Source organism: Pristis pectinata, chromosome 11, assembly GCF_009764475.1.
Source record: "Pristis pectinata isolate sPriPec2 chromosome 11, sPriPec2.1.pri, whole genome shotgun sequence".
Classification (NCBI taxonomy): Eukaryota; Metazoa; Chordata; class Chondrichthyes; order Rhinopristiformes; family Pristidae; genus Pristis; species Pristis pectinata.
The window spans coordinates 24,969,213-24,995,030 of record NC_067415.1 but is presented as its reverse complement, the minus strand read 5'-3'; the positions used below and the strand labels follow the sequence as shown (position 1 = coordinate 24,995,030).

At 39.9% G+C, this 25,818-nt stretch overlaps 3 protein-coding genes across 10 annotated transcripts in view; 2 read left to right on the top strand and 1 right to left on the bottom strand.

The window, feature by feature from the left end:
• LOC127575757 (protein furry homolog) overlaps window positions 1-14,647 on the top strand; it is a 230,122-nt gene extending 215,475 nt beyond the window's left edge. For all 3 annotated transcript variants that reach the window (XM_052025806.1, XM_052025805.1, XM_052025807.1), the window contains 3 exons: window positions 4,407-4,517; window positions 7,250-7,452; window positions 12,346-14,647. In XM_052025806.1, the coding sequence (XP_051881766.1) occupies window positions 4,407-4,517; window positions 7,250-7,452; window positions 12,346-12,604 (573 nt within the window). In that variant the 3' untranslated portion in view covers window positions 12,605-14,647. The remainder of the gene's footprint in view (window positions 1-4,406; window positions 4,518-7,249; window positions 7,453-12,345) is intronic.
• A 1,806-nt stretch (window positions 14,648-16,453) lies between these two features.
• Window positions 16,454-20,530, bottom strand: LOC127576044 (zygote arrest protein 1-like). 2 transcript variants are annotated; one of them, XM_052026375.1, is made up of 4 exons: window positions 19,650-20,530; window positions 19,072-19,164; window positions 17,138-17,212; window positions 16,454-16,726 (listed from the first exon to the last, which is right to left on the bottom strand). In XM_052026375.1, exons 1-4 carry the CDS (start codon window positions 20,331-20,333, stop codon window positions 16,583-16,585), a joined length of 996 nt encoding a protein of 331 aa, XP_051882335.1. In that variant the 5' UTR covers window positions 20,334-20,530; the 3' UTR covers window positions 16,454-16,582. The 2 variants fall into 2 exon arrangements, with proteins under 2 accessions (XP_051882335.1, XP_051882337.1); XM_052026377.1 differs by having other exon boundaries at window positions 16,698-16,726; window positions 17,138-17,231.
• Window positions 20,531-23,302: 2,772 nt separating this feature from the next.
• brca2 (BRCA2 DNA repair associated) overlaps window positions 23,303-25,818 on the top strand; it is a 71,970-nt gene continuing 69,454 nt past the window's right edge. For 2 of the 5 annotated variants that reach the window (XM_052025495.1, XM_052025499.1), the window contains exon 1: window positions 23,318-23,378. The gene's annotated coding sequence lies outside the window, so the exon portion shown is untranslated. Of the gene's footprint in view, window positions 23,379-23,549; window positions 23,663-25,818 lie in introns of those variants that run through there. The other 3 variants (XM_052025496.1, XM_052025498.1, XM_052025497.1) reach the window with 3 other exon arrangements.

Sequence of the window (25,818 nt, the reverse complement as noted above, 5' to 3'; positions counted from 1 at the left end):
CATTGTAGCCCAACACTGGGACCCATATCCTATTCCTATCTTTCATCCTTCATGTCCTCCAGAACACCACACGAATGACCTCATGATCCCCAAGGCCCAGGCCACCATCCAACCCCATCATCCCTCAAGGTCCAAGCACCAACCCACAGTTCTCCCAATCACTGCAATCTACTGCAGCCCCTGCCAAACACCAGCTCCAACAAGGCACAGGCCTCTGATGTCTCTCTACCCCTACAATGCCTCCTGCACCCTTGAACAACCAAAGCACAGTAGCAATACAGACTCCAATGCCTTACCCCATCTCCCCCATCCCAGCCACAGCATAGACCCCATCAGCCACCTGCCATCCTGAACCCAAGTCCCCATTAAACCTGGTCTCAGTGCCAGTTATAAGATGGGAGATTTTCAATTAAGAAAGTGTACCATGCCTTTCATGAGTATAACTGAAACTTGCAGTAGGCACCCTTCCATTGCACCTCACCAGACAATTTTTTCTGTCGATCATATTATGTAATTGCAAAGCCTAACTTTGCACAAATGCTCTACATTGCAACTTTTAAAAAATTTGTAATAACAGGAATAGGTCAGTCAATTGTTTTAGTACAACATTATTTTGAACCAGTCTTTCTAATCATCACTTAAAACTCTTAATTTCCAAATAAGAGTCAATCTGTTAACTGTCAATGTACTCCCTCCTTGGCCTGCATAATTTTGAATGCAATATACTTAAAAGAAAAAGAAAGATGTGCTATTTCAAAAGCTGCTTCCCCACAAAATCTTATACTATGCAAAGTACAAATCTCTGGTGAAATATTTTGCTTTCTGTTTAAAGTAATACAAACTGGCACCAAACAGAAACTTTATAACCTTATTTAAAGGTACATACATTTGAACATTTTCAAAACTTATAATCAAACTATTAGAAATAATTAAAAGGAATAATGTTTGAACTCATTACTTCAGAGTCATAGAGGCATACAGCACAGAACCAGGCCCTTCAGCTCACCATGTCCAACCATCAAGTTCTTTCTGTATTAATCCCATTTATTAGTCTGTAGCATACCATGCCTCGCCAATTCAGGTGCTTGTCGGGATGGTTCTCTCTCAGGCAGTGCATTCCAAATTTTAACCACCCTCTGGGTGAAAAAAATCTTCCTTAAATATCCTGTAAACCTCTTACTCCTTACCTTAAAGCTATGCCCTCTGATTTAAGATACCTTTGCTGTAGGGAAATGTTTACTACGTTCTACCCTATCCATGCCCCTCATAATTTTCTACACCTCTGTCAGGTCTCACTTCAGATTTCTCTGCTCCAAAGAAAGTAAGAAAATAAACCCAGCCTATCCAGTCTCTCCCCATAACCGACACTTCATCTCAGGCAACGTGCTGGTGAAGTACTTCAGCACCTTCTCCAGAACAATCATGTCTTTTCTATACTGTGGTAACCAAAACTTCACACAGTAGTACAGATGTGGCCTTGTCAATGTTTTATAAAGCTGTACCATAATTTCCTTGCTCTTATATTCTATGGCCTGGCCAATGAAGGCAAGCAGCCTGTAAGCCTTCTTCACCAATCTGTCTACCTCGGCGGCCATCTTCAGAGATCTTTGGACTTGTACATCAAGGTCCCATTCTTTCTTAATACTCCCTGTTTTATGTAATTTGTTTTCTCTTGTTTAATGTGGTAAATGTGTGAGTACTAGTAAGTTATTTATATACATTTGGTCTTTGGTGTCACTGTCAGATATTCTGACATAAGCATAAGATGAAACAAAAGTAAATCTCTCATTATCTTGCACCAAAATTATTTTTTTACTCTGACTACTATACAAGTACAGCAATTTTTATTCCCCAATAACATGATCTTTCTCTTTGAGACTTCAGTTTATACAGTGAATCTCTGACCATTGGAGTCTTTTTTTTATTACATATGCTTTTTCAGATAGTGAAACAATGAACTGCAACAACCAAACAAAGCTTATCAAGATTAGAAAAGACAAACAGGGTGTTTGGGGAGATTATCAGCTGCAAGGAAGTGAGCAAAGAGGGAATGGGAACATTGGCCTGGATATTATGTGGGGTGGGATGAAGCGTATGAATTTAGCAAAAGCAATGAAAAGTTGAAGGAGCAAATTAACTGGAGGATAATCGATGACTTGTACACTCAAGCAATGTCAGTCTTTTTAACAAACCTGTTTCAGTGATTAAGCTACATTGTCCAATTTTGTATAAATGATGTACAGTGAGTGAACGTCATATTCACTGAGGTCCTGGTTCAAAAATATGGAAGTGCTCTATCATTCCACAGGGCGATCAGATTTGGGAAAATTATTTTCAGAGATTCACAGAATGTTTGCAACAGGGAAGGAGATCATTTGACCCATTGAATTCATACTGGCTCTATATAAGAGTGCTCCAGCTAGTCCAAGTCCCCCAGTCTCTCCCCATAGTCCTGGAAATTCTTTCCTTTCAGATACTTAGCCAACCCCTTAATAAATGCTGCAATCAAATCTGCCTCCAACACTATGACTGGCAATGCATTCCAGACCCTAGCCACTACTGTGTAAAAGAAGTTTCTCCTTATGTCATGATTGGTTCTTTTGCTAATCACCTTCATTTTCTGTCTCCTACGTTTTCTATCTTCCCTCTGCACTGGGACAGTTTCTGCTTTGTCAGTATCCTTCAGGATTTTAAATACCTCTATCAGATCTTATCACAACTTCCACTGTTCCAGGGAGAACATTGCCCAGCTTCCCAGTTTATTCACATAACTAAAGTCCCTCATAGCTACATTTATTTGGTAAATCTCTTCTACTCTGTCTCTAATGACTTTATATCGTTCCTAAACCATGGCACCCAGACTAGACACAATATTTCTGATGCAGCCCAGCTCTAAGAAAAAGATGGAAAAACTTGGATTGTTTTCACTGGAGCAAAGGAGGCTGAGGGGTGACCTAATAGAAGTATATAAAATTATGAGAGGCATAGATTGGGTAGATGGTCAGAGTCTTTTCTCAGGATGGAGACGTCAAATACTATAGGACATGGATTTAGGGTGAGGGGGGAAAGTTTAAAGCAGATTTAAGAGGCAAGTTTTTTAACACATTGGGTGGTAGGTGCCTGGAACACGCTGCCAGGGTAAGTGGTAGAATCCGATACAGTAGTGATGTTTAAGGAGCATTTAGACAGATACATGAACTGGCAGGGAATAGAGGGACATGGACCTTGTGCAGGCAGATGGGCCCGTCCCTGTGCTGTACTGGTCAGTGCAGACATCGTGGGCCAAAGGGCCTATTTCTTTGCTGTATTGTTCTGTTGGCCTGAACCAGTGTGTTATAAAGTTTCATTGTGACTTTTCTTGTAGTTGTAACATTTTCCTCTGTCTTTGGAAAGCCTATGTTCTTATATGCAGAGGCACAGGAGTAATTCCTATGACCATTTATAAAATACAGGTTCAGCTGCATCTGGAATATTGTGTCCAATTCTGAATCCTATATGGCTTTTTAATCACTTTCTCAACTGCTCTGACACTTTCAAAAACCTGTGACATATAGCCCCACATAGAGAGTTCTGTTCTTCTACCAGTTATAATTGTATCCTATATTGCTGGTTCTTATTCTTCCAGGCAAAATGTAATACTTCACATTTCTCAGCATTACATTTCACCAGCCTGATTATATGTCCCTATTACTGTCCTGCTCACAGTTCACCGTGCCTCCAAGTTTTGTATCATGTGCAAATTTGGAAATTGTGCACTCCAACTCCAGATCCTTAATATTTAATTAAGAAAAGCAATGCTCCTAGTATCAACCCTCATACTCTTCCCTCCAATCCTGAAAGCAATTTTTCACAATCATTCTTGTGTTGCATAGCCAATATTCCACCCATGCTGCTGTAGCCCCTTTAATTCCACGGCCTTCAGTTTTAATTCCATTTGAAAATACTGTGCCATGCTATAGGATTTATAGGGCAACAGCTGTTATATATTTGATTTAGCGGAAGCTTATAAATTAATGTTGACAGCAAACTCTGTATGCAATCTAAATATTATTTTCAAATTGAACACTGATAAATAATTACAAGCATTTGTTTGTAACCCTGTATTGGTTTGAGTAGATAATGATTATTCCTCAAGTTGTTAATCAAGAATTGAAGACTGATTTTAAAAAGACATTGGTCATATTTAATGATTTACTTACTTAATTCCTCATCTTAAAAGTACTAGATGATGGGTAAGCACAACATTGTACTTTTGCATTAATATGTAATTGTATGCACATTAGACTTTCCATAATCTTTAATAATTTTCTTTTTGCTTGGTGATTAAATGCTTACAGAACTGGAAAGAAATATTGTTCCCAATATTATTCATGCTTATTTAAACTGCCTGATTTCTTTATTCACAGCAACTTGAATTGTGTCAAAGACTCTATAAACTCCACTTTCAGCTGCTACTGCTCTTTCAGTCCTACTCTAAACTAATTGGACAGATCCACGTGGTCAGTTCAATGCCAGAGGTAAAACAAGTTCTTTTGTGATTAATGATGTGGCAAATGTTGGAATGTGATGTGCATAGTGTAAATCAACAGCCTTTAATAGATAGCTGCCTTAAGTGGGAGTGTGGTTATTTTGATATCAGCAATGATTTGTTTGTGGTTCCAAACTACTAAATCATATTTTTCTTTCCTTTTACTGTTTTGTTGTTTCTATCCTCTTTGGATGTCTGCACAAAAAAAAACCCCAGAGGTTGGACAAATGACTTGCTTCACAGGCAATGCTAGTGCTACTCCCGAACCATCCACTAGAATGGGTATAAGAACAGCATGTGATGACTCCCTGATCTTACCTCTTTCCCTGCAGCTTCATGCACAGCTTCCATTTAGCCTGGAACCTGTCAGATTGTATTTATATGGGGAATTTTGGGGGCATGATATCTCATCTTTTTGCACCTCAAAATGTTGCTGCTACAATCCACTTCCCCATTGTATTGCAGTATTACAAATAAATTCTGTTTTCTCTAAACTAAATTAACTCTACCAAGAACCTTGCTTTGAAACTAAACAACCACTGGAAGGAAGCTAATAACAGGCCAAGCGCATTGACTACCCATCAGTTTTTGAACTGGACGGTCTGATCTTAGCTTGCTGTAGGCTATTTTCCTTCATTAAAAGATGAACGGTATCATACTATTTATCTACTATTCTTTTAAAATATATTCTGCTCTTGCACATTCCTGCAAGTCAGTCTGCAAATGTGCTTACCTCATGTACATGAATCCTCCAGTCCATAGCTCTGTAAAAGATGCTGAATGTTGCAGGAGCTGAGCTGGATTTGGTGCAGAAGATGAACTGGTAGAGAGGGAGATGTGCTAATTTTTCAAATCAAAAACGTTCATAAAAATACTATGTAATAAGTGTGACAGGTTTAGTGAATGTATGCTTAAAACCTGGGATTTTGCAGATAAATCAAACCTTGCTAGATACCTACGTGTCTGTGCCAGCAGCTAGCTTTTATACCCTTTTCTTACTATCATCTGTAACAACACATGCAGTTATGCAATGGATGAAACAACTCTTAGTTATGGAGAATTTTTAATAAGTTATTCCTTCTTGATAATTTCAGTTTTTATGTTATTTTGTCCATAGACACTCAGTAGCTAATTTAGGCATTCATATTTGTTATGTACAATTGTCATTCTACCAATTGAACAATTATTAGTCTGTATCAATCCATGGCAAGTCCTCCTAAAATAAACAATGATGTAGTCATTAATATTTCCTTCTGTGCAACTTACAATAACCAAAAAAATGTCAAAACTACTTAATGTTGCATAAAGTTCACTGTTATGATTGCATATAATTACATAGAGTTGTTTTTTAATTAGATTTACTGAAGTGTCTAAACTGACCACTGCTTCAAGGTCAGTCTAATTCAACAGTTCAGCAGTCGCTGCCTTGAAATTAATCTTTATTGTCTCAAGGTTGAAAACTACACATAAATATTAGGTTACTACAACAGAGAAATCAATAGCGGTGTAACATTAGTGGACTTAAGTAGAATCTAATTAACCCTTTCCTTATAGTACATGTCTGTAACATTGCAGGCTCCTGCTGGTGTCAATGGGATATCCAGATGAGAAGCTACCAGGCATGGTCATAGAGTAATGCCTGGGGAGAGGAGGTGGCAGAGCAAGATCAAGAGAGAAGTGCCAGGCGAGAGAGGGAGAAAGACCTGGCTCTTCTAACAACTTTTATAAACATTACAATTATATTTTGTAGAATAGATAATACAGAGAGGACATACTTTTGAAGAAAAAGCAAAAAAATTGACTCCAACTATGTTCCAAATCTTTACTCTGTACGTTTCTCAAGTATATAGTGGACCAAATGTGATGGTTGTAAGGACAATGTAAGAAATTACTGCTTTTTCGCTCAATAATTATTTTCAGTAGAAGCAGAAGTTACAAATAACAATGTAAACACAGGGTAATGATATGAGACAGCAGATTATTGTGCTCCACCAAATTGTACATTTACCACAAATTTCATAGACAATTTTTGTACTGCATTGGTGTTACCATCCTACTTTATTAATGCAAATCATTGCCCATACTGATTATTGTTTAAGAATAGTTTTCAACTTGATACAATTTATAATAAAATCAAACAAGCTCAGCAACAACCCATCCAGTCAAAGATTATTGAGGTAGTGAACTCTTCCTGGTATTCAGTACAGATAGTTCACAGAAATGGTAAGGGATCCAAAATTTTTGAATTTCAGTGCTGCAAAGTATTAGGATTTCCTAACTTTCTAATAATTATGGAAGGTAAATTTAGAAGAGAGAATAGAATGCTTGTTATTTAAATCTGTTTTCTGCATATGGTTTTGCTAGGCCATGCTGTGACTGCAGAAAGAAATGAAGCACATAACCTTCATCCTTTACCAATTTAGTTTGGAGCTTGAAGGGAACAGATGTGTATGAGTGACCTGGGGATGGCTTACCCTTCCCTTCTGCTCAGCGCTTTCCCCAAAAACATGCTTAAAATCAACTATTGCTCCATGGCATATTACATTAGAGCATGAAGTTGCTTTGCCACCATTTTGATGTAACTTTATTGTAAATAAACTTACAACCATTTATTTTTCAGTAATGCTGAAATGCTACCATAATGCTAGAGTTTGGTGGTAGGGAAAAAGTCAAAATGAGAATCTGCTGATTTCTACCTTGTTATTTATGTTCATTTACCAGCTATTGAATATGTCAAAAGAGCTGAATGATTTGAGAGATAACTTGAAGGAAGCCTCAGCTCTAATAGCAGCTGAACCTCTGAAAGGTGAATCCAGTTTGCACGGTGCCACATTAACTTCCTCAGAAGAGGCTGTTCAGTCCATGCTGGAGTGTCTGAAGAACAGGGATCTTAAATCTGCTCTGCGCCAAGTCAGGGATTACAGGTTAGACTGTAGATGTATTATTTTCAATTTCAGTAATGAGTTTGACAATATTTTCTCATATAGTTGCATTATTTCTAAATAACTGTTTAATTGGATGCAAAGATATTTTAATGAAAAAAGTTTCTTTGCTTTAACTCTGAGAATCGCACAATTTGGGAAATTCTACCAAGCATGTCCAGTTGTGGAGTGCACATGCCAGAATGACACAGAATGTGGAGAAACTGATTTAATTTCTTATGCGATATTCCTTGAGTGCTGCCTGTGGTTATTGGATCACATATTTCCACTTAAGATAATTCACTAGCCTTACTTATAGGGAAGCAGGTTTTGATAGTGTTTCATTCACTACGGTTGTTTGATTTAAAGGGCCACTCATAAAATTGACATGCACTTCTGCACTTTGCCACAGAGTCATCTGAAGGCTGACTACTGAAGTCAGATCGGTATTGGTCGATGAGCATTGCAGCCTTAATTTTCTGAATGAGATCCTCCAAGTGGCAAGAAAGAATCTGCCACTGATAAAATGATGGTAAATTTCACAGATACAGAACAACACACAGTCAAATTAATTGCCAGTGGCACAGCTCCTTGCTACTGTATATGCACTTTTCATAGGACTGCTAGATGACTCTCAATACCCCTTCATCACTTCCTTTTCCTTGATGAAGGGGAATGAAAAGATGCATCATATATTGGCACAGATTGAAATAGTGGGTTTATCATAATTGAATGATAACAGTTGGACAGATTGAAGCAAGTATTGCACTAACTTTTGGAAATCTCACCAGACTCTCCATCTGCATATCAATGAAATTCTTGATGCTGGAATAATTGAAGTACATCTTTTAATGAACACTTTTGTCACAGCAACAATAGTAAATGAAACATACTATCTATACATTGATAATAATTAACCAAATATTATTTTCCATTTGTGAGTACCTTTCAATTAGGCATGCCAGGCCTTTTACTTCTACTTTGCCTGAGGGTTGGTGACTGGAAGGCTGCTCCCTTATAGTTGGATAGACAGCTGTGATGGATGACCACAATCAGCTCCTGCCCTCGAAAGGTGACTGGCAACTGCAGCACCTCTGCATCTGAAAATGTGTTCTAGGGTAGTTGGCAGTGAAGCACTGGTGAGGATATTGCCTAATAAACTCTGGTGGGAAGCAAAATTCTGATATCTTGGGAGAGGACAGCAACTTCCAACTGCACAATACCATTGGAACTCTTCTGAGCCAGGAAAAGAACGGGCTGTACATCTGCTATGACCCAGATAGTACCGGTGCCTTCAAAACTTGGAAGCACTTAGCTCCCAGGTGGCAACAATCCATTCCAGAGTGGTTTTTGAAGAAGAGCAGTCTGCTTCTGGGTAACAGTAATCAGAGTGACCTGAGACACCATTGAAGCACTGCCTCAATGGGAGTAGAAATCTGCTTCGTCAACAGCTCTAACATGAGCTTACAAAGGGTGCAGCATACAGTGGAAATGATGTTTTTAATTCCTTGAGTGGTTGGAAATGGACTCTGAAATCTAAAGCATTCTAACTAAATATGAAGCATTTTGACATATCTGCATCAACCTTCCGATGTATGGTGCCTTAGCTTATTCATCATTGAAGTCCTCCAGGATAGTACTAATGAGCAACCTCTTCCTTCCTCCAGGGAGCTGGTCTGACTATGCTGCTGGTATCTCTCCAAGTGAAATGCACATTTCTTAAGCCCTCAGTTCCTTTATCTGAGCATCTTGCATTCTGATTCCTCATTTTCCACCACCTCTACCTCACATACAATGATGAAGGCTGGGGAGCTGTGTGGCAACTTTCTTCTGAGACTCCATAAAATGCAGTTGAGCAGCACGGACATGTGCAGTTATGCAGATACGCCCAGACAAAACTTACATTTTTAGGGGGAAGCTTGCACAGTGAAGGTCCAGAAGGTACTTGCATACTTGGGATATCCATTGCAAGCTCAGTTGCACCAGATACTGTGGACTCAATCATGCCAGACGAGGGTCCCTCTCCACCAACTTGGAGATTGCGCATGCCATCAGATAAAGCTGGCAGTATGATAAATGGCTTTCAGTAGCCCAACAATGAAAATAGTTCTAGTGTTCCTGCTGCCACCTGCTCGTCATATCCAATTCAGTGGTCTTGCTGCACTCCAGGGACAAAGGATATACCTTCTTCATTCTATCTCTTCTGCAGGACTATTGATACCATGGTTAGTGAATTGGGCCCATATTCCATCCCTCCTGAACCTTGTCACTTGATTTGCAAAGGAATGAGCTTAAAAATTAATGAATTGTTGACCTGTGCAGATTGACAGTAATGATGTCAACTCCAAAAGCCATTACATTTTGAACATGGGATCTTAGTTGAATCCTGTGTCATAGAGCCATAAAGTTATACAGCACAGAAATGTGCCCTTTAGCCCACCCGATCCATGCTGACCTTTTTGTCCTTAAGCCCACATTACGACTTGATCCTTCTATGCCTTCCGTACTTAAGTGCCTGTCTAAATGTCTCTTAAGCAAGGTGATTTTATCTGACTCCATCAAGTTTTTATCTGACTGGCAGCAAGTTCCAGAAATTGACTATGCTGTGTTTAAAAAAAAAGTACAAAATAAAATGTTAAATATAAAAGTGAGCACAGTAAGGCAATTGGTGTTTCTATTTATAAGCAATCTAATTTCCTCAGTTTTTTTTATTTTTCCAACAAAAGCGCATTATTTTGCTAAGTGTTAAATATTGACAATATACTGCAATTCTTAACTTTTCACAACTTATAATAAATGCTGTTGGTCTTCCAAATTTAGGTATGTTGTTTCCATAAATGAGTAAAAATCATGAACATACAAAGTGATATTAAGCTTTATGAGTGGAAATAAAAATCCTTCCATAAACATACAGGAACCAATCAGAACATGAAGATTCCAGTTTCAATTTTCAACTTAAACCCCTTGGCTATGAGTTAGTTCTTCCCCTTGCAAGCAGTTGACCATTCAAGTGGGGTTCTAGAGAGTAATCAGTGCCTGTGGATATGTAACCCTTACCTTCAGGACAGTGGAGAAAATGAAGGAGGAAGAGCAGGGAACAAATACTATATATAACATGTCCACTAATGTTACTCTGGTGTTTTGTGACAGGAGGAAGGACAACTTAAACAACTGAGTTTGACATATCTGTGACTTTCATTTCAGGTGGGAGCAGGTTAACAGTAACACTATGATGCTGGAGGAACTCAGCAGGCCAGGCAGCATCTGTGGAGAAAAGCAGGCAGTCAATGTTTCGGGTCAGGACCCTTCTTCAGGACTGAAGATAGGAAAAGGGGAAGACCAATATATAGGAGGGAAAAGCAGAGCAGTGATAGGTGGACAAAAGAGGGGAGGTGGGGTGGGCACAGGGTGGTGATAGGTAGATGCAGGTAAGAGATAGTGATAGGCAGGTGGAGGGGAGAGAAGATCCACTGAGGGATGGGTCAAAGGTATGGAGGGAAAAAGGGGTGTAGAATAAAAGAGGGAGATGCTAGGGAAGAAAAGAACAGGCATGGTTGAGGGTGGGTGTGAGGGGTGTGTGGGGATACTTAAAGTGGGAGAGTTCAATGTTCATGCCATTAGACTGCAAGGTTCCAAAGTGGAAAATGAGGTGCTGTTCCTCCAGTTTGCGCTTGGAATTCTACTGACAGTGGAGGAGGCCGAGGACTGACGTATCTGTGATAGTGTGGGAGGGGGAGTTGAAGTGACTGGCAATGGGGAGATGCAGATCGTGGTTATGGACAGAGTGCAGGTGCTCTGCGAAATGGTCACCTAGTCTGTGTTTGGTCTCACCAGTGTAGAGGAGGCCACACTTGGAGCACCGAATGCAGTAGATGATATTAAGGGAGATGCAGGTGAATTTCTGTCTCACCTGAAAGGACTGTTTGGGTCCGTGGATGGAGGTGCTGGTTCTCCCTCCTCCCCTGCACCTGCCTATCACTATCTCTTACCTGCATCTACTTATCACCACCTTGTGCCCACCCCGCCTCCCCTCTTTTGTCCACCTTTCACTGTTCTGCTTTTCCCTCCTAGGTATTGGGCTTCCCCTTTTCCTGTCTTTTGTCCTGAAGGAGGGTCCTGACCCAAAATGTTGACCGCCTGGTTTTCTCCACAGATGCTGCCTGGCCTGCTGAGTTCCTCCAGCGTCATAGTGTTTTTCATCTAGATTCCAGTATCTGCAGTCCTTTGTTAATCAGGTTAACAATGATTATCAGTTTTATAGTTCCAAAATTTTCAATCCTGGATTGAATGTTTGCACTTGCTTTTGAATGGGCAGGAATTTAGAGCCAAAAATTAAATTTTGAACAGATTGACCCAATGCACACTACATGTGCATCATGGGGGTCAATGACAGTTCTGATTGTGTATATTTCTGGCTTAAGAAAATAACAATAGCATAAAGCAATAGAGGAGTTCCAGACACTTGGTACAAAACTTTCTTATGGACAAAAACAAAATGGAGACAAAGCTTAAAAAATAATTTCAAAATGGTACTACAAAATTTTGTCATAGGACGCTATATGTATTTCATAAACAGCACACTGAGGAATAACGAATACATGTTTTTTTACTGTGGGGTTGATGATTGAACATTACACCCCAGTGGAACCTCATTTTAATAGATTAACCTACATCTTGGCTGATGTATCTAGCACCAGTAAAAAAACTCAAATGTAAAATCAGTTGGAATGTTAAATGACTGGAAATCGGGTAGAACCAACTATCTGCTTTCCTGATAAGTTTTACCTATACTTCACATCTATTCCATTTTCCATAACTGGAAAATCTGTACAAACGTTTCTTTAAATGATATGTCAATATTTTCTAAATAAACCCTTTTGTTTCTTGTTATTACAGGACCATATGGCCCAATGATATATTTGGCAGTGATATGGAGGATGAAGTCCAAACTCTTCTTAATATTTACTTCAGACACCAGACCTTAGGACAAACAGGCACATTTGCACTCCTGGGCTCTAATCATGATCTATCAGAAATTGGTTCCAAGCTGATGGAGCTGAATGGAGAGATTCAGGATATGATTCGGAAGGCTCAGAGTTATCGTGTTATCAATACCTACCTTCCAGATACCAGCACTGCCAACACTAGTCTCTGACAGAAATGTTCTGTCTCCCTTTTGCTTACGACTGGAAATGCTGCAATGCTGCTCTGAAATCCTTCAAAGACTTTTCACCCTTAGGAAAACTTAGCCAGGCTGTTCTCACGCTTGTGACACTTCACAGTTTCAGTAAACTTAAATGGGAAGGTCTAAATACCAAAAGATCAAAAGTAAAATAAAATAACCAATTGAATATTAAAATAGCTTTCTTCAAAGCACACATTTATTCTACATTGGGCAATTATATTAAGTTGATAAGGCTACAAGTTCACACTGAGGATACCAAAGGTTATCAGACATTGAAAGTATTCTTTCAAAATAATTATTTTGACAAAGATGTAATTTTACTTAAAATTGTAAGCAACTGATACTACTGCCCCAGAACTGTTTCAGATTATAAACTAAAGGTTTTTTGTGTGTGGTTTATGCCTACTTGCTTATATGACTTAATAGCAGGCAAAATGAAGCTGTATGCAATGCACTAGGAAGCAGTTTTGTTAAGCTGAAAGCCTGTGTGTTTTAACCTTTTTCTGGCTAAAATTTGGTCACACTGCTACAAAGCACATTTTTGTTAGAAAAATATCACTTGTGTTGTCTGAGAAGGTATTTTACTGAGCCATACAACAGGATTTGTACTGTATTTGAAATACCGTGAACAATCCAGATGAGAAATATTTGAGTATTGGCTGCTTTTTCTACTAGATGGAAGCTTTTATGGATTTATTTATAAATAATAGGTAAGAGGCTGCTTTAAATAGTTTTGTAGATGAGGCTGAAAATTTTCCCTTGTTAGTCATTGCCCGCTAAGCTGCTTAGCATGCATATTTATATGTAAAATATAAATTGCATTGAAGCATTTTGAAAATCAGTAGTCAATGCTTTAACTTTCTAAATTAAGCCATGTAGCTCTACATTCAGCAGGTTCAGAATTATCATGTCATTGGTGTGGATGGGGCATTCTTCTAGTGCTGAGATTATGCCTCATTTCTGAAAAGCTTGTTCAGAAGCTCTGCAACTTTTTTTGCATGTAAGATCAGTTGCACATTTAATAACATCTTTAGAGTCAGTCATATCTTCTCTTGTAAATAATATTCCACATACTGTGAAGTATTTTGTTTGTTTTGTTCTGTAAATTCATGCACTGTATATATAGCTGCAGTATGTCATATAACTATGTATTATGCCTTGTGGAAAAGTGAGCTTTAATTTAATGCTTTCCATTGCACTCCTTGCACTTCAACTGGTCTGTCAAAACCTCCAGTAAAAAAAAAAGGCAGGTTCTGAAGTTGACTATATCTTTGTTGAAACTTAGCTTTCTTTTCTGGCAGGTGGAGGTATAGATCTGAATGGTGCAAAAAAAATATCAAATTGTAATTCTCTCAAACAGACTTGCATCACATTAAATTTTGTGTATTATAAATTGTGATTGTAGCATGTATTATTCCCCATTGTGTATACCAGCACAGTTAAACTAGAATAGCAATTGCATTTCAAATTCATTCCTAGGTTAGAATGTACTGAGTGACAGGGAGGGCTGGGAAGAGTAGGCACCAGGTAAGAGTGGGTATTAAGGGACAGAGGGTGATGGAGAATGGACATTGAGACTTGTGGAAAGTGAGAACAGCAGTAGATACTGAGTAGAGCAAGAACTGATCAGGGGAAGACCTGGAAAGAGTGGGAATCAAGCAGCCAGTCAACCTAGAGAGGAGATCTAGGAAAATTGTAGAGGGGCAGTTTGGGAAGAGTATGCACTAAGACACAAGGAGATCTGAGGAGAACTAGTCAGAATGAAACCTGGGGAAGAATAGGCACTAAGTACAGGAATGACCAGGGTAGTGCAGGCACTGAAGGCCTGGGCAAAGCAGGCAAGGCATGGGGGAAAAAATAGGAAAACCTAGGAAGAGAGCAAAAAAAGTTATTCTGGGGAGAGTGGGCATTGATCCTTTCTTTTTCAATCTTTTTATTAGTTTTCAAATTAATACAGATTGATATATAGCATCAATATTTATACATGTAATACAAAGAGATCAGGATAACAATCATAGCATATAAACAAAGAACAATAAAATAAAAAAATCTGTAGATCCAATGATCTCCTAGTAAATGAATATAAAAGGAAAGAAAGATTTATTGTATAAATTTAAAAACAAATCAATAATTATAAATAAACAAACAATTTTTTTTAAAAGAAAAAACTGGGCTAAAATTTCTCAATAGAAACAGGGTGATATTATGTCTTCAAATCCATTCCTTCAAGTTGGAAAGTTATTGAAAGGGGATCTACATCATGTGAAAATATTGAATAAATGGACTCCAAATATCTTCAAATTTAAGCAAAGGATCAATAGTACCACTCCTAATTTTTTCCCCAAGTTTAAACATGATATAGTTTGAGAGGCATTGATTCTGAAATGGCACCAAGTACTGGGGTGACCAATAGAGAACATGCAGAGCTTGAGTGGAGTTCTGCCTTAAGGTATCCAAAGCACCTCCAGCCTATAGCAAGTTCGAGCCACCCAAGCCATGGTCAGGTAGTTTAAAAAAGGCAAGAGCAGTGTTCTAGAAGAACCAAAACAGGTAAAGCTAAAGGCAGGCATCTCAGAACTCTTGCAACTTGGGCTACAGCACAGATGTACAGTGCAACAGGACCTGGTTTCCAGATAGTATTGTTGTTCAGATTGAACTGGTGTCCTTCTGAACAAATCATTGTTCTGAAAAACTTGTTTAGTATAGGACAAGCATGTGGTTAGACATCACCTGGAATGTGTACCCGTCTGGTCTCCTTACCCAAGGAAGGAGTAATTCACAATAGAAGTGCAATGAGATTTCACTAGATTCCCAAGATGGTGACAAATTAAGTCAATTGGACTCTAGACTAGTCCTGGATTCTAGTTAAGAGTTAAGAATGAGAGCAGAAATTTAATTGAAGCATAAAAATCTTAAGACTTGCTGGGGTGGTGATGTTTCTACTGGCTGTGGTGCCTGAAACCAGGGGTAAACTTAGGAAAAAGTTAACCATTCAGGATAGTGACAATTTCTTTAGCTGGAGATGAAAAGTCCCTGGGCTGCTGAGGCTCAGTTGCTAACAAAATATCAATTTCAGATATTAAGGAACATTGGTTTACTGCAGTAAAGTGACAGATCAAAAAGGTCAGAACAAGCACAAGGGGCTTATTCTTGCTTCTATTATGTTCTCCCACATCACCTCCATTACTAAAGCTGTAGCTGACTGAATTAGTGTTAATTTCCCATTGAGAAAAACTTGACCAAAGGATTGATTGCCACATCACCATGGCTATTGGCGAGTCTATGCCAGAAATTAAGATCAAGAAGTTACTACATTGTAGAAGGGATAAGTACAATCTGATTGCCATTACAGGAATGCTAGTGCAAGATGATCAAAGCTAGGATGATTTGTGCAGAAAATCAAGATGGAGAATCAGTTTCTTCTTAATAACTTTCCCTAGTGTCTACAGTTTCACTTTCAATATTGAGAATCAGCTTGGAGATAATAGCAAGCAATATTGATGAGTAGTCTTTTGGCCCCTAACAAATCTAATGGGACTTGCAAGGAAGAACAATGGTAGTTCCTTAGAATTAGGAATCCAGGGAGCACCAGGTTGGTCCCTTTCTTCTTCTACATCAATTGGCCTCAATAGCTCAATGCTGGTGAACCAGGTGGCACCAGTGAACTTCTCCTCCTGCCTTAATTCCCATATGGCCCTTCTGGTTTCAACATTCTGGATACAGATCTGGTACATTGCTAAGTTACTGCTAACAAAAAAATTGATTCACTTTAAAAAGTAGGCACTTTTGCTCTCAAGGACAATGCTTAACACCAGAAACTTTGAATAAGTGCTTTAATTTCATATAGTATTGTAAATTTACAGTTTAGGAGTACAAAAGATTTTCCATGCCAAGTAACCTAGTACCACACAAGATCAGTATTTTGTTGACTCTGCAAAGTGGCAAATTTCAAACAATATACTTGAAGCTATATGTATTATCACAGGATAACCGTTTGCCCCGACAACGGCCACACAATTCCTGGCGATGTGGTCTTTTTGGATCAATGTGCCGCTTCTTCTGAGTGCAAGTGCAGCAGTTTTTGAAACATGTCTAAATAAAAGAGCTAGTATTAAAATAAAGAACATCTTCAAACTCAGGATAAAATTAGGTACAATTCAAAAAGTGTACTTGTGTATATGGATTTTCAGAATCTCATCTGCTTCCCCTCCCTTAGGAAGCCAAGAATATGAAGTTTTAATACTCAACTAATCAGAATGTTAACAAATCACTAACCCTTCATGAATATTTTCCAGGTGGCAGTTATTTTATCAATCTATAAAAGAAACATTAAATTCAAGTGCATGTGTTGTACATAGTTTGGCATAAATGTTTGGTCTGAAAATCTACAGAATCATTAAAGTGCTTGTTCTCAGTTAAGTGTACTGAGAATGTTCACATCTTCAGTTATGGAACTGAATTGATGGTTCATGCCTAGTAATCCATATTTAAACATTAGCCTACCTGACATAGAATAGCTTCTACCTTGTAAGGATTGTATCCCTTATCACACTTGCGGCAAAATTGCTTGAAGTAAACCTAGAAAGGTTAGGAAATACTTTGAACAGCAAAGCCAGTTACCTTTATCCTCCCGCCCCCCCCCCCCCCCCCCCCCCACTTGTGGAATGCCAGGATTGGCCAAGACCATTTGTGCCAGCAATTATTGGTCAAAAGGCACATCCTACAAGACCAGAACAAAGATTAGCAGGAGTGGTTAGGCAATTACTAGAATTTCTCTTCCTCAAAAATTCAATTTTATGATGAGAATTCAACATCAAGGATTTCTACTGTAATAGTGTCCATCAGACATTTTGGACAAAACCCACCAAAATGCCTACTGTGGAACTAAACAAGCCAGATCTGTTACTTATGATTCAGAAGAGCCACAATACATTGACAGCAGTGGTGCAGCTAGTAGAGCAGCTACCTTAGTGGTAACAATTCTGGTTTAATCCAGACCTTGGTGCTGCCTATATAGAGTTAGCACATTCTCCCTGTGACCACATTTCCTCTGGGTGCTCTGGTTTCCTTACATAGCCCACAGACTTGCAGGCTGTAGGTTTGTTGCCACTGTAAATTGTGGCTAGTTTGTCAGTGAGTAGTAGAATCAGTGGTGAGCTGATGGGAACATGGATTAGTGCAGATTGGCGCTGATGGCTAGCACAGACTCAACAGGGCCTATTGCCATGCAACAAGTAGTCATTTGGTATCACCAAGTTGTCCAAGACACTGCTGTAACAAGAGTTACTGCTGATTGATGGCATGCAGGCAGAATTCTGCAGAATAGTTGGTTTGCTTTCCTCAGTTAGGAGTGGCCCCTCATCATGAGCAACAAGCTGGAAGTATGAATTAAACAATCCAAAAGCAAGTATTGCTGATGCTGAAATTAGAAAGTCATGGATACTACATTGAATGTAGTGTACAAAAACATTAACTTCTTTGTAGTTCTATTTTATACACTACATTCAATGTAGTATCCTCAACAACTTTGGTGTATAGGAGAAATAGTGGTGTCTGCTTTGCAGAAGCCCTCCATTAGACTGCACTGTAACAGTTTTTCATTACCAGTCACTTAATTTTCCATCCTACTCTGAACTGTTTTAAAACTAAGCCAAAGTTCAATCCAAGTGAGAAACACTGCAATCTTCTGACAAGCCATACTGAAGGATCAAAGGCATCCAAAAATCAGCCCATTCTAATCTTGTACTAGAATGGATTCTTGAAGAATTTCAAATTTCATTTCAATTTCCACTTTTTTTAAACTGGTGTTTGTCATTTTTTACAGTTAGCAGCCCCCCTCCCTTTCAATCTCACTTAGTTTATAGTCAAATTGTAGACCTGTGTTCATTCTATGCCTGTAGAATTTAAGCTTAAAAAGTCCAATTCTAATGAAAGATTTAAACTGAAACCTTATCACCAATAACATGTTTGTTGGGGAGATCAAGTTATGGTTCTCAAGTTCATGCACTGGGGCCTTATGAACCATTTGTGAAAGCTACCAAGGTGTCCATGAAAGGTATGGCATTGCAAGGGGCTTAAGAATTCATGAAAGGACATGTCACAGAATCACTCAAACTCCATCCAAAAGTGCCCCAATTGGATGGGCATCTTGGACAAAATGCACAAGTAGGGCTGAAGTGCCTGTGTTTCTGTGCTGTGTCACTATGAAATAGTGAAGGCCATCAAGCATTGGAAGGATTATGGAACTTAACAAGTGTGGCTCTGTTATCCTTCAAAGGAAAGGATCTTTAGTTTTTTTTTAAAAAATTGAGCTAGAGGTTTATAATAAATTGCTCCAGCAACAAACTAACACAAGGGCAATCAGAAACCACTTTTATAAATATCTACCCACTCATTTCCACCACTCCACAGTAGCAGTATAATAGTTGAAAGTTTACCTTATTAGTTCCTGAAATACACCAAACATAAGCACTTTCCCATCTGATGTTGCAGTCCTTGCAGTGATAATAGCCATACTTCTGCTCCAGAAACTGAAAGAGATTGGAAACTAGTAGAACTCAAATGATCACCAGGTTAAATAGTACATCTAATCAAGATGAAGGAACAAGTGGTTTTAGAACAGTAGTAGTTTTGACTACATTATAAAACAATAGAGCATGGTATATTCGGATACAGTAGGCTAAAGAATGTCAGAATATCCAATTTAGGCAAGAACAGAACTTCACGACCCTCAACCATTCCTAAACGAAGTCGAGGACCGAAACCTACAAAAAGATTGAAGGTATTTTAATATAATACGATCAAAATTGTTAATTCACATTAATTGGGAAGTTTCCCCAACTTGGGCCTGCTTTCATTTCTTTAATGAACGACCTCACCGAAAAATTAACTTCCACTTAAAGTAGAATTAGAGGCGATTTCACATCCGAAATAGATAGCTTATGGACAAGTGACTCCCGTAAAGTACTCAAATTGTTCATTATTTGAGTTAGTCTTGTGATGAGATCATCTTTACCTGGAACCGAAACCTCTGCTTGCCTTCGTTTCCCTCAACTTCTTGGTCATTCTGACCTACTTTTTCTTGGTTTCCTACATTTGGTGCGTCCACAGTTTCTTTTAGAGAAAGAGCAGCCTCTTTTTCCTGGGGTGGAGCAGAATCTTCTTCCAAGTCCTCTGGGGGACTCTTTACTTCTGGCTTTTCTCGTTCTCGGTTCTTTCCTCCCAGACGCCGATCAAATACAGGCGAATAGATGGACATAGCGACAGGGCGAGAGAAACGCACGACGGCGGGGGGCCGAGATGCGGCGCCAGCACCCTCAGGGTCACTGTTAGTATCGGTAGCACTGGCTGGCGACGGCGACCGAGCTCTCAGGGCGGCTCCTTCGGTTACAGGATGTCGCTTCTGTCGAGGTAGGGTCCTAGGCCCCAGCGAACATTGGACAGAAGCATCTACCTTTGGGTTAACCTGAATTCCAATCTCCTTGGTATTCGCTTTCCTGAGACGTGGAGTTAAATTGGGATTGACCTGAGAGAGAATAGCTTTTAGCTGTGCTCTCTTGTAGTTGTCCAAGTAGTCAACAGCTTCAACAGTTCCCTGGGGGTAATGTCTTTGCCTCCAGTTTTGCTGCCTCGGTTTTCCATTACTATAAGTGCCCGTATTGAGGGGTGAATACACAAATCCCTCCATCATCAAACACATTCACATTACAAAGCCCAGGGAATCCTTTTATGTAGGTCCTATTTTATCGCCCTCATTTGGTGTTAATTAAGCTCGAACAAGATCAAAATGATGTTAATTGAAAAACGAATTAACGAATTACGTAATTGGCCAGTAAGGACGAGGCCGACTAATTGCTGCTGTCCTGTCACGGCATAACCTTCTTCCCCAGCCTTCGCCTTCCATTCAAGTCCCACTCCGGATACTTAAATCATGTGACTCTATTCAGCGAAGTGTTTCAGTTTTGCGATTGTTAAACCAATGCCCATCAGTTATTTCTGGCGCTTGTAAAATATCCTAAACGTTCCTTGTAGATCAGTTTCTGTTGTTTCCTAACCAACAAATTGTAAGTAAAACGCTGCATGGAACCTTGCAATGTGCAAAACTGTTCCTAAGCTTCCACTGTCACTGAATTTTTGAAAGATGTTTCTTTTACCGCGAAGAACACTAGACAAATATAACGGAAAAAATAATATTCAGAGATAGGAGCAGGAGGAGATCATTTAGCCCCTTAAGCCTGCTCAGTCATGCAATGTTAACAGCTGATCCTTTATCTCAGACACGTTCTAATGGCCCTTTACCCCATGTCCTGTGAATCCTTTAATACACAGAAATATAATTAGTTTGTTTTGAACACAATCAATGACTGGACATCCATAGCCATGTAGGGTAGACAATTCCAAACATTCACCACTCTGAATGAAATAATTTCTCCTCATTTGAGTCCTAAATGTCCTAACTCTTATTTTGAGATTGGAATTGGTTTATTATTGTCACATGTACCGAAGTACAGTGAAAAGATTGTCTTGCATACCGTTCATACAGATCGATTTATTACACAGTGCATTGAGGTAGTATGGGGTAAAACAATAACAGAATGCAGAATAAAGTGTAACAGCTACAGAGAAAGTGCAACGCAGGTAGACAATAAGGTGCAAGGTCATAATGAGGAAGATTGTGAGGTCAAGAGTCCATCTTATCGTACTAGGGAACCATTCAATAGTCATAACAGTGGGGTAGAAGCTTTCAGGCTTTTGTATCTTCTGCCCAGTGGGAGAGGGGAGAAGAGAGAATGTCTGGGGTGAGTGGGGTCTTTGATTATGCTGGCTACTTTACTGAGGTGGTGAGAAGTATAGACAGAGGCCATGGAGGTGAGGCTGGTTTCCATGACTGTAACCCCTAATTTCAGACTCCTCAGCCAGGAGAGCCTCACCCTTCATCTACCCTGTTGAACCCTCTTAAAATTTTTGTACATTTCATTGTGGTCACCTCTTGTTCTGCTCGCTACAAAGGACAAGCCGACTCTATCTGTCCTCAAACGACAGACCAACATCTGACAGACATCTAGGAACCAACGTAGTGAATCTTCACTGTACTGCATGTATATACTTTTTTTAGGTAGGGAGACCAAAATCCACACAGGTGTGATCTCACCAAGGACCTTCCTGCTGTAATAAGAAATCTTTACTCCTGTGCTCACATCCTCTAGTAATAAAGGCCAACATACCATTTTCTGCCCCAGTTGCCTCCTGGGTCTGTATGTTAGTTTTCAGTAGTGTGTATTAGATCTCTTTGAAAATCAACATTTCCCAATCTCTTACCATTTAAAAAAATACCAAACTTTATATTTTTCTGCACTGTACTCTATCTGTTACATTGTTCTGGTTTACTCTCGGAAGTTATGGTAAAGTAGAAAACTTGTATTTGCTGTGCACCTCAACTGAGAATGACATTTTAGTGTAAAAGTAGCACTTTCCTAATGAAAATGCATGTCCAAATTGTCATATTCCTGTGTTTTGAAAAGGAATGGTGTGGCAAGCATTGAGATGCCAAAACAAAAATAGAAAACACTGGGAGCACTCAGAAGCCTTGCAGAATTATGGAAAGAACAAAAGTTCATGTTCAAAGTCTCTCTCAGTGTATCTGTTTTGCTTCTTTTAATAGAGTTCAAGTGACTTCCTGTGCCAGCCCACATTAAACTTCTTTGGTTGGGAAAACATTCTCCTTAAAAAAAACACTGGTTGACAGCCAAAATACACTCCCATTCATTAAGGACCATGAACCTACTCATGCATGTCTAAAATCCCACAGCCACTATTGGAACACAGTCCAAACCCTACAAACAAATGACAGCCCCATTGCAAGATGACACATCCCATAGCCGGCCTTAAACAGCACCTAGAACCTAATTTTAGCACTGAAGTCCCAGGCTTTAACCTTTCAAGTAAAACCTACACAACAAACAATCTGCTGGAAGAACTCAGAAACGTTGACAATTCCTTTCTTCCCACGGGTGCTGCTCGACCCGCTGAGTTCTTCCAACAGATTGTTTGTTACTCCAGATTCCAACATCTGCAGTCTCTTGTGTCTCCAAAACCTACACAATCCTCAATTGCTTGAGGATAGGCAAGAGAAGACGTGGCTACTTGCTGCATAAGTGAAATATGATGGACAGCTAAAATTGTGACTCTGGGAACCGGTCAGGCCGTCACCCAGATACTGAAATCCTGCCCAGATCAACTTCTGGTGGCATCACAACCATTCGCACTGCCTCAGCTGAGGCCGTTGAATAGATTATTAACCTGGACTTTGAATTGCGGCTGCTCCTTCTGCCACAGCAATATATAAACTGCATTCCAATAGGGAGGGACAAAGGATAAATTCTGCAGCAACAACTCAATGAAAATCACCCGCTGAGGGCCGTGTTTTTGACCTTAGATTGTGCACTTTCTAGTTACAACATGTAACATCTCGTTGCTTCCTCTCTTTTTTCGCGGAAGATTTCCCGCGGACGTCACAGAGGCATAGGGAACGTCTTGGCGTCAACAGAAAAAAACGGCTGCTTCGATTGGCTGGAGGTGTCGGTGGGGTCACTGACCAATCAACTGTGGCGCTGTGCGTGAGCGCGCCAAGTGGCGGGAGTTTGTTTGGGGCGGGGAACGTTCGGGAAAGCGGGTCTGGTCCGGGCGGCCACGTTGGGCCGCTGACGGGCTGCGGTTCCGGTGAGGCGGCGCTCAGTTCTTCGGGGTATGGAGGTGGATTTAATTCGATTTAAAGCGGTGGGGGTGACGCTCTGAGTTACCAGCGGCCACACTGTTGCTGTCTGCGGCCGGCTGGGCTGTGGGGCTCCGTCACGGCTGCTGCCCTGTCGTGTCAGGCAGGGGCAGTAGACACTTTAAATCCTGTTTCGGTTAGATGGAGGTTGTTGGGGCCTTGACGGAGATCTTCGTATCTTCTTTGGCCAGACGCCAGATCCCGGAGGACCGGAGTTGTTGTTCCTCTGGTTAAGAAGGGCAGTAGAGAGAAACCGGGTGAGCCTTGCATCAGTGGTAGGAAAATTATTGGAGAGGATCCTTGGGCATAGGATCTATTCGCATCTGGATAGCATAGACTTAATGATAGCGTGATCTTGTGCGGGGGAGTTCGCGTCTTACCCACTTGATTGAGGTTTTGTTTTGAGGAGGTGTTGAAGATAGTTGAGGGTAGGGCAGTGGATGTTGTGTACATGGACTTTAGTAAAACTTTTGACAAGGTCCCTCATGATCGGCTCATCCGGAAGATTAAGACACATGGGATTTGTGGAGATTTGGTAGATTAGATTCAAAATTGGTTTGGCCACAGAAAACGGGAGGATTGTTATTTCTGACTGGAGGTCTGTGACCAGTGGTGTTCTGCAAGGATCAGTGCTGTAACCTCTGTTTATGATATATAGATGATTTGGATGAAAATGCAGGTTGGCTGATTAATAAGTCTACAGACATGAAAATTGGTGGAATTTTGGATAATGGGGCATCAAAGGATATAGACTAGTTGGGAATGTGGGAAGAGAAATGGCAGATTTAATCTGGACAACTTTCAGCTGTTGTGCTTTGGGAGGTCAAATGTAAGAGAAAAGTATATAGTAAATGGCAGGACCCTTGACGTACAGAGGGATTATGGGGTGCAAGTCCATAACTCTCTTCTGAAAGTGGCAACACAAGTAGATAGGGTGGTAAGGAAAACGTTTAGCGTACTTGCCTTCATCGGTCAGGGCATTGTGTATAAGACTTGGGAAGTCATGTTGCAGCTGTATAAAACTTTTATCAGGCCACATGTTGAGTATTGTGTGCAGTTCTGGTTGCCACATTACAGGAGGGATGTGGAGGATTTGAAGAGAGTGCAGAAGAGGTTCACCGGGATGTTGCCTGGATTGGAGTACATTCTCTATCAGGAGAGGTTGGACAAACTTGGATGTTTTCCCTGGAGTGTTGGAGGCTGAACAGTGACCTGATCAAAATATATAGAACTGAGAGGCATAGATAGGTTAGATGGTCTTTTTCCCAGAAGTGATTTGTCAAATACTGGAGGGTGTAAGTTTTAAGGTCAGAGGCAGAAAGTTTAAAGGAGAATTATGTGGCAAGTTTTTTTTTAAGTGCCTGGAACACACTAGCCAGGGACGTGGTGAAAACATGCAATAGCAATGCTTAAGAGGTATTGAGATAGATGCATGAACAATGAGGGAATTGAGGGATAGAGACCACATGCAGACTGATGGGCAGTTGAATCTGGCATCACGGTCAATACAGACATTGTGGACTGAAAGCCCTTTTCCTGTGGTGTAATGTTCTATATATGGTTGTATAATTCTCAACTTAAAGATAAGTAGTTTCTGAAGTACAGGTAATTTGTCTATAATACCCTGGTGTTTTTTTTTCCCCTTGCCTTTCCTAAATAAGATGTCTTTATTAGTCACATGTACATCGAAACACACAGTGAAATGCATCCTTTATGTAGAGTGTTCTGGGAGCAGCCTGCAAGTGTCGCCCCGCTTCCAGTGCCAACATAGCGTGCCCACAACTTCCTAACCCGTACTTCTTTGGAATGTGGGAGGAAACTGGAGCACCTGGAGGAAACCCACACAGACATGGGGAGAATGTATAAACTCCTTACAGACAGTGGCCGGAATTGAACCTGGGTTGCTGCCACTTCTCCAAATAAAGGAATGGTCCCTTAAGAGAACCTTAAATAATTTACTGTTTCAACATTTATTAGTTTTTGAGTGACTCCTTATTCTTTATTCCTTACTCCTTATTTTTGAGTGATTCCTTGTACTCTAGGTTCTTTATACCTGAAATAATTGCACACTTTTTCCTGTTTGACATCCATTGCACATTTATTTTCATACTATTTTGTGTTCCTACTACCTATTCTGTTATTTTGTTTTGTTATCGTTTTGTGAACTGTTTTTCCCCTTTACCCCCTAGTTGTCAATGGTTACTTGTTTTGGCTGCTAGATTTCCCAGAGGTGTAAACTGGTTTGGTATCACATTAAATTTTTATTTAAATTCTTTAGCCCTGCTTCTTTAAACCTGCCTCTACCACTTCCTTTGACAGCTTGTTTCAGATAGAAAATTTAAAGAGGACCTGAGGAGCAAGGTTTTCACACAGAGTGGTGGGTATATGGAACAAACTGCCAGAGGAAATGGTA

What these genes read in the sequence shown, in the direction of transcription:
- LOC127576044 (XM_052026375.1), bottom strand. Translation starts at nt 20,333, where the DNA reads ATGTGTTTGATGATGGAGGGATTTGTGTATTCACCCCTCAATACGGGC. An exon ending in AGCAGAGGTTTCGGTTCCAG is followed by an intron (nt 19,165 to 19,649) that starts GTAAAGATGATC and finishes AATCTCTTTCAG; the next exon opens with TTTCTGGAGCAGAAGTATGG. An exon ending in GTATTTCAGGAACTAATAAG is followed by an intron (nt 17,213 to 19,071) that starts GTAAACTTTCAA and finishes TAACCTTTCTAG; the next exon opens with GTTTACTTCAAGCAATTTTG.